Source organism: Aegilops tauschii, chromosome 1, assembly GCF_002575655.3.
Source record: "Aegilops tauschii subsp. strangulata cultivar AL8/78 chromosome 1, Aet v6.0, whole genome shotgun sequence".
Taxonomy (NCBI): Eukaryota; Viridiplantae; Streptophyta; class Magnoliopsida; order Poales; family Poaceae; genus Aegilops; species Aegilops tauschii.
This window is the reverse complement of record NC_053035.3, coordinates 112,461,942-112,470,637: the sequence shown is the minus strand read 5'-3', so window position 1 is coordinate 112,470,637 and position 8,696 is coordinate 112,461,942. Positions and strand designations below refer to the sequence as shown.

Here is an 8,696-nt window from a genome sequence, read left to right as displayed (position 1 = left end):
TACTCATCCGTAGTCTAGTTTTTTAGGTTGTTCATTGTCTTTGCTTCGGCGGCGACGATGACAGCGCTGAATAAATATTCTTCGGATCCTTTCCTGACGAGGCCATCGGTCCTATGGTTGGGGATGGATTTGAAAACCAGTCTGTTCAAGCAAGGATGTCGTGACGGCGGCGGTATCCTCGTGGTGGATCTGTGTCCTCGGGCTCCACCGTTGCAACGGTGTTTGCTCCAGCATCGGCGCGGAGCTTGGGAGGTAGTCCAGGAGCGGATGCAGATTGTGGTCTGCATCGACGACATCTGAAAGGAAGGAACGTGTGCTGGGCTCGTGGTTCGTGAATGGCAGGTGTAGTTTCCTCCTTCGGCACCTTAGTCGTGGTGGGGTGCCAGATCTGGAGTTTGATGGCGTGTCCGGGGTGTTGCCCCGGTCTGATTTGTTCAACAGCAAGGGCTTCACTTTTGGTGAGCCACCTTGGACATCCGCAAAGCTGCTTATCAGCGATGGAGCTGCGTCGAGCTCGGGTGAGGTGGTGATTCGTCATTCTTTTCTTTGGTGGCTGCTGTGGTGGTGCCGGAGGCAGGTGACGGGCGTTGGTGTCAAGCTCAGAGATGTTCTACTATCTTTTCAGTTTTATTATGTTGGTTTTTACGTGATTTGTACTCTGTTCTTTATGATATGAACGAGACACGTATTACCAATTAAAAAAACCGCAGCAGTGAACAGGAAGCCCTAAACCGAGCCAGAACCCGACGGATCAAGATCCCCGGGCGCCGCTCGGAAGCGTAGCCAACCGAAAATCTCTTGCCCCTGCTTCGCCCTGCCCATCCGACGCTGGGATGCAGAACCCTAGCAGCAATCACCCTGCCCCGGCCGCGGCGGCGGCGGGGAAATCCAAGTCCTCGGGGCAGGCCGCGGCAACGGCCTCGGGCCAGGGCCATCAGCCCTCCCCAACCACGCCTGCGGCTGCCAAGTCCAAGTCCTCGGCCGCGGCAGGGGCCTCGGGCCACGGCCACAACTCCTCCCCGGCCACGCCGGCGGCCGGCAAGTCCAAGGTCTCGGCGCATGCCGTGGCACCGGGCCAGGCGTCCTCCTCCAACCAACCCCACGCCGTCGGCGGCGCTGACGCAGCCGCATCGAGCCTTAAGCGCAAGCGCGGCGTCTTCCAGAAGGACCGTAAGGCCTTCTTCTGTTTTCTGAATTGTTTGTTCTTTTCTGTTTATATTTTCGCCATACATATGGCTTACTTCTATTCGTTTTCTTTCAGTGCAGCACATGATGTATGGGTTTGGGGACGATCCAAATGTAAGTTGACCCATGACCAATTCTCTCTTTGGGTCCCTAATTTTTTGGTTAGGAATTATGTAGAACAGAATGCAGTCCGTGTAGTAGTATATTTAAGAATTCAGGATGCAATGGGCCATAAGTGGCATTTTGCAAGAAGAGTGGTAGCAAACAAGGCGTGGATTTACCATGTTAATATTTAATGGTTGAAAACTTGAAATATATTTATAGAAAAGTAAAAGGGACATACCTGGAATCGGTACATATTTGCTTAGACTGTGTTTATCAATGATTTTTGGTTGTTGATTAGCTTACACCTTTGCAATCAGACAACAGCCAACCCCTAACAAGTGTCAATGCGTATGGGATAGTGGTCGCATGCAATCTCTATTGAAAATTAAAATTATGTGTGCTGTTCATCTACTTATGTTGAATGTGTGGAAGGAACTGCTAGTTTTTTCATCGTGAGTAGCTACTGGCCATTTGGCCTCTCATGTTCAGGGCTAGCTGAACCGGATGCCTTTCTGTTGGGCAGGTCCTAGAGAAACCGCTAGTTTTTTGCCAGCTAGCATCTATTGCCTCTCATTTCTTTTCGGTGTTGCTGTGTGGACAGCCTGGTTTGCCTTGTAATATTTTAGTTTCACTCTTCGCATAGTAAATAAGTCGATGCTCCTACTAGGGTTCTCAAAAAGATTAAAGAAACATGCTATTCCCCTTTTAAATCTTAGATGCTCTGGACTTACGATGCAACTGACCTATTTTTTTTTTGCTGGTTTTGCAGCCACTTCCAGAAACAGTTGCACTTGTAGAGGACATTGTTGTGGAATATGTTACTGACCTCGTAAGTTTCTCTTGCATTTGTACACTGTTTAGTTTATGTTTGGCCTGCTAAAAGAATACATACTATTCACAGATAGAAAGGTCTTGTTGAGGATTGCTTGACCTGTTTTCTGCCATTTGTACAACTATGTAGTTTATGTTTGGCCTGGTAAAAGAATACAAACTATTCACAGATAGAAGGTCTTGTTGAGGATAGCATGACCCATTGGACCATTGTTCATCTTTTCAATAGAGTCCATTAAGTACACTTAGGAAGTCTTGGGTGGTTTCCTATGCAAATAGACATAATTGGGTAACTGATTTTTCTTGATTAATAATCTGAATATGGATCGACATCTTGCACTGTACGAGAGTGAGTCAATGTGATTTCAAGTAAATGTAGCGTACACAAATGAGCAACTCATCTACCTGCCACAACCTTCAAAACAATCCATTCATGCTGAACCAAGAAATCCATAATTGCGCCATATTTAACCAGTTATGCCAGTTTGTTTCGAGTTCATGGCTGTTTATAATTCCATTGTTTTCTTTTAGAATAGTTTATGGTTCCATAGCTGAGTGAATCCATGGTGTGCCTTTTCCCAGGTCCACAAGGCTCAGAATGTGGCTTCAAAGAGGGGGAAGCTCTTGACAGAGGATTTTCTTTACCTTATCCGAAAGGTATGGTCTGGACTACATGATACTATGTTATTTCCTCTTCACTTGTGTCACCAGAGTTCACCAAAGCTAAGCATTTGCATTTCACTGTTTTTTCCTAGGATATGCGGAAACTGCACCGCGCTACCGAGCTACTCTCCATGAATGAAGAGCTCAAGCAAGCAAGGAAAGCTTTTGATGTGAATGAAGAAACACTAGTAGTAACCAATGAGTGATATATGCGTCCTTGAGCAGCATCGGAGACTACCATGTTATCTGCAATATTTCACTAACTGGTCAGACAATGCATATTGCTCCAGTTGGATGCTCACTGGCATCCATTTGTATATGGAGTACTATTACCATGCGACACATGTGGTAAGCAATCCAAACTATTCAAAAAAGAAGAACAGGAAGGAGAAGAGTTTGTTTCCTGTCAAGTTGGCGTCATGTAGCACTTTCCACTGTGATGAATGGATGCTTGTACGCTTTGCTCAGTCATACTAGGCATAAAAACCTTGTTGTCATCTTTTGATATCAGGCACTATCCGCCCTAACTCAGTACTACGTATATAATATGCGCACATTACAATCAGGTACGTTGGGAATGGCTTCGTAGAACTGATCTGCATCGACCATGGCAGGGCATCCCTTTGGCAGAGGACAGTGAGGCCAAGTTGATCTTCAATAGCTTCATCAAGATTACACCTGGCAATGGGGAGAGGGTCATGTTCTGGAAGGATAGATGGATTCATGGGGTCACGGTCGGCGAGATCGCTTCGATGATCTTAGAGATGATTAGCACCAGGGCGCGCAACGTCAGGACTGTTCGACAGGCTTTGGTGGATAATGCGTGGTCGCGAGATGTGCAAGGTGACATCTCTTTTTTGGCGCATATGCAGGTGGCACACTTGTGCCTTGCCATCGCGACGGTGCCGCGGGATGATCATCTTCATGATCAGTTTAGCTGGCCTGCTGACAGGTCCGGAGTCTACACGGCAAAGTCGACTTACCAGAGACCGTGCATGGGTTTTGTGCGTTCGCCGTCAGCACTGGCCATCTGGCGGAGTTGGGCACCGCTGTGTTGCAAGATCTTGGCTTGGCTCACAATTCAGTATCGACCATGGACATCTTGTTGGGGAACATTGCATGGGAAACCAAAAAATTTCTACGCTCACTAAGATCAATCTAGGAGATGACCATCTACGAGAGGAAAGATTGCATCTACATACCCTTGTAGATCGCTAAGCGGAAGCGTTATGAAACGTGGTTGATGTAGTCGAACGTCTTCGTGGTCCAATCACGATCCGTCCCACGAACTCCTGATCCAAGTGCCGAACAGATGGCACATTCGCGTTCAACACACCTACGACTTGATGACGCTTTCACCTCCTCAATCCAGCGAGCGATGGTGAAGTAGTAGCTCGAGTCCTCCGGCAGCACGACGGCGTGGTGGCGGCGGCGGTGGCGGAATCTCAGCAGAGCTTCGCTAAGCACTACGGAGAGGAAGAGGGATGCGAGGAAGAGGAGAGGCAGCGCCATTGCGTGGAGTTGTGCTCTTCGGGTGCGGCCGCCCTCTCTCTACCTCTATATATATAGGGGAAGGGAGGAGGGGGTGGCGCCCCTAGGGTTTCCCTTAGGGGGGCGGCGGCCAGGGCAGATGGGATCTCCCCTAGGGTGACTTGCCCCCCAAGCCGGGAGGTGGGAAGCCCTAGGGGAACGCCCCCAACCCTCTTGGTTACGTGAGATGGGGTGAGGGGGACGCTCAGCCCCTTAGTGGGCTGGTTTGCCCCCTCCCCTTGGCCCATGGGCCCCCCAACGCTTGCCGCCCCCCCGAAACCCCTTTCAGTGACGCTGGTCATCACCCGGTACCCCCAAAACAATTCTGGACTCCAATACACTTCGTCCAATATATCGATCTTCACCTCCGGACCATTCCAGAGTTCCTCGTCACGTCCGGGATCTCATCCGGGACTCCAAACAACCTTCAGTAACCACCATTATGACTCAACTGTACTTATATCGTCACCAAACGTTAAGTGTGTAGACCCTGCGGGTTCGAGAACTATGTAGACATGACCGAGACACCTCTACGGTCAATAACCAATAGCGGGACCTGGACACCCATATTGGTTCCCACATATTTACGAAGATCTTATCGGTCGAACCTTGATGTCAAGGATTCAGCTAATCCCGTATGTAGTTCCCTTTGTCTATCGGTATGTTACTTGCCCGAGATTCGATCGTCGGTATCTCCATACCTAGTTCATTCTCGTTACCGGCAAGTCTCTTTACTCGTTCCGTAATACAAGATCTCGTGGCTAACTCATTAGTCACATTGCTTGCAAGCTCATTGTGATACTGTATTACCGAGTGGGCCCTGAGATACCTCTCCGTCATACAGAGTGACAAATCCCAGTCTTGATCCATGCCAACTCAACAGACACCCTCGGAGATACCTGTAGAGCACCTTTATAGTCACCCAGTTACGTTGCGACGTTTGGTACACACAAGGTACTCCTCCGGTGTCAGTGAGTTGCATGATCTCATGGTCATAGGAACATATACTTGACATGCAGAAAACGATAGCAATAAACTTGACACGATCATATGTTACGTTCATAGTTTGGGTCTTGTCCATCACATCATTCTCCTAATGATGTGATCCTGTCATGAAATGACAACTCATGTCTATGACTAGGAAACCATAGCCATCTTTGATCAACGAGCTAGTCTGGTAGAGGCTCACTAGGGACATGTTGTTGTCTATGTACCCACACATGTATTTGAGTTTCCAATCAATACATAGCATGGATAATAAACGATTATCATGAACAAGGAAATATAATAATAACCACTTTATTATTGCCTCTAGGGCATATTTCCAACAGTCTCCCACTTGCACTAGAGTCAATAATCTAGCATTACATGGTAATGAATCTAACACCCATAGAGTTCTGGTGTTGATCATGCTTTGCCCGTGGAAGAGGTTTAGTCAACGGATCTGCAACATTCAGATCCATATGTATCTTGCAAATGTTTATGTCTTCCTCCTTGACATAATCGTGGTTGGAATTGAAGCGTCACTTTATGTGTCTGGTCCTCTTATGAAACCTTGGTTCCTTGGCTAGAGCAATGGCACCAGTGTTGTCACAGAACAGAGTCATTGGGTCCAGTGCACTGGGCACAACTGCAAGATCTGTCATGAACTGCTTCATCCAGACACCTTCCTTCGCTGCCTCCGAGGCAGCTATGTACTCCGCTTCACATGTAGAATCAGCAACCACGCTCTGCTTGGAACTGCACCAGCTTACCGCTCCATCGTTCATAACATATATGTATCCGGTTTGAGGCTTAGAGTCATCTGGATCAGTGTCAAAGCTTGCATCGACGTAACCCTTTACGATGAGCTCTTGATCACCTCCATAAACAAGAAACATTTCCTTAGTCCTTTTCAGGTACTTAAGGATATTCTTCACCTCTGTCCAGTGATCCACTCCTAGATTACTTTGAAACCTTCCGGCCATACTTATGGCAAGGCTGACATCCGGTCTTGTGCACAGCATCGCATACATGATAGAGCCTATGGCAGAAGCATAGGGGATGACACTCATCTTTTCTCTATCCTCTGTAGTCGCTGGGCATTGAGTCTGACTCAACTTCACACCTTGCAAAACAGGCAAGAACCCCTTCTTGGACTGATCCATTTTGAACTTCTTCAAAATCTTATCAAGGTATGTGCTTTTTGAAAGTCCTATTAAGCGTTTCGATCTATCTCTATAGATCTTGATGCCTAAAATGAAAGCAGCTTCTCCTAGGTCCTTCATTGAAAAACTCTTGTTCAAATATTCCTTTCACGTTTTCCAAAAGTTCTATATTGTTTCCAATCAGCAATATGTCATCCACATATAACACCAGAAACGCTATAGAGCTCCCACTCACTTTCTTGTAAATACAAGCTTCTCCATAAACTTGTATAAACCCAAATGCTTTGATCACCTCATCAAAGCGAATATTCCAACTCCGAGATGCTTGCACCAGCCCATAAATGGACCGCTGGAGCTTGCACACTTTGTCAGCATTCTCTGGATCGGCAAAACCTTTCGGTTGCATCATATACAACTCTTCCTTAAGGAAACCGTTAAGGAAGGCTGTTTTGACATCCATCTGCCAGATTTCATAATCGAAAAATGCAGCTATTGCCAACATAATTCTGACGGACTTAAGCATCGCTACGGGTGAGAAAGTCTCATCGTAGTCTACTCTTGAACTTGTGAAACCCCTTTGCCACAAGCCGAGCTTTATAGATGGTGATATTACCGTCCGCGTCCGTCTTCTTCTTGAAGATCCATTTATTCTGAATGGCCTTTCACCCTTCAGGTAATACTTCCAAAGTCCATACTTTGTTTTCATACATGGATCCCATCTCGGATTTCATGGCCTTTAACCATTTGTCGGAATCAGGGCCCACCATCGCTTCTCCATAGCTCGTAGGTTCATCATTGTTGTTGTCCAACAACATGACCTCTAAGACAGGGTTATCGTACCACTCTGGAGTTGTACGTACCCTCGTTGACCTACGAGGTTCGATAGTAACTTGATCCGAAGCTTCATGATCATCATCATTAGCTTCCTCTTCAACTGACGCAGGTGCCACAGAAACATCTTTCTGTGTTGTGCTACTCTGGGGTTGAAGTGAAGGTTCAACAACCTCATCAAGTTCTATCTTCCTCTCACTCAATTCTTTCGAGAGAACTATTTCTCGAGAAAGGACCCGTTCTTAGCGACAAACACTTTGCCTTCGGATCTGAGATAGAAGGTATACCCAACCGTCTCTTTTAGGTATCCTATGAAGACACATTTGTCCGCTTTGGGTTCGAGATTTTCCGGCTGAAGCCTTCTAACATAAGCATCGCAGCCCCAAACCTTAAGAAACGACAACTTAGGTTTCTTGCCAAACCAAAGTTCATACGGTGTCATCTCCACGGACTTAGATGGTGCCCTATTTAAAGTGAATGCAGCTGTCTCTAACGCATAACCCCAAAACGATAGTGGCAGATCGGCAAGAGACATCATAGAACGCACCATATCCAATAAGGTACAATTACGACATTCGGACACACCATTACGCTGTGGTGTTCCAGGCGGTGTCAATTGTGAAACAATACCACATTGTATTAAGTGATTGCCAAACTCATAACTCAGATATTCTCCCCCTTGATCGAATCGTAGGAATTTAATCTTCTTGTTACGATGATTCTCAACTTCACTCTGAAATTGCTTGAACTTTTCAAACGTTTCAGACTTATGCTTCATCAAGTAAATATACTCGTATCTACTCAAGTCATCGGTGAAGGTGAGAAAGTAACGATATCCACCGCGTGTGTGATGTCTACTACACAACCTTCTTCTTGTAGACGTTGTTGGGCCTCCAAGTGCAGAGGTTTGTAGGACAGTAGCAAATTTCCCTCAAGTGGATGACCTAAGGTTTATCAATCCGTGGGAGGCGTAGGATGAAGATGGTCTCTCTCAAACAACCCTGCAACCAAATAACAAAGAGTCTCTTGTGTCCCCAACACACCCAATACAATGGTAAACTGTATAGGTGCACTAGTTCGGCGAAGAGATGGTGATACAAGTGCAATATGGATGGTAGATATAGGTTTTTGTAATCTGAAAATATAAAAACAGCAAGGTAACTAATGATAAAAGTGAGCGTAAACAGTATTTCATACTTTCACTAGTGCAAGCTCTCTCAATAATAATAACATAACTGGATCATATAACTATCCCTCAACATGCAACAAAGAGTCACTCAAAAGTCACTAATAGCGGGGAACAAACGAAGAGATTATTGTAGGGTACAAAACCACCTCAAAGTTATTCTTTCGGATCGATCTATTCAAGAGTTCGTACTAGAATAACACCTTAAGACACATATC

The 8,696-nt window shown here is 46.1% G+C and overlaps 1 protein-coding gene across 1 annotated transcript; it reads left to right on the top strand.

Annotated features, from left to right (window-relative positions):
* Positions 1 to 720: 720 nt before the first annotated feature.
* Positions 721 to 3,311, top strand: LOC109750755 (transcription initiation factor TFIID subunit 13). Its single transcript, XM_020309707.4, has 5 exons — positions 721 to 1,170; positions 1,262 to 1,299; positions 2,060 to 2,119; positions 2,704 to 2,778; positions 2,877 to 3,311. The coding sequence occupies exons 1-5, from the start codon at positions 834 to 836 to the stop codon at positions 2,988 to 2,990; spliced, it is 624 nt and encodes a 207-aa protein (XP_020165296.1). The 5' UTR covers positions 721 to 833; the 3' UTR covers positions 2,991 to 3,311.
* Positions 3,312 to 8,696: the final 5,385 nt, after the last annotated feature.

What these genes read in the sequence shown, in the direction of transcription:
- LOC109750755 (XM_020309707.4), top strand. Translation starts at nt 834, where the DNA reads ATGCAGAACCCTAGCAGCAATCACCCTGCCCCGGCCGCGGCGGCGGCG. An exon ending in CGGCGTCTTCCAGAAGGACC is followed by an intron (nt 1,171 to 1,261) that starts GTAAGGCCTTCT and finishes GTTTTCTTTCAG; the next exon opens with TGCAGCACATGATGTATGGG. An exon ending in GGTTTGGGGACGATCCAAAT is followed by an intron (nt 1,300 to 2,059) that starts GTAAGTTGACCC and finishes CTGGTTTTGCAG; the next exon opens with CCACTTCCAGAAACAGTTGC.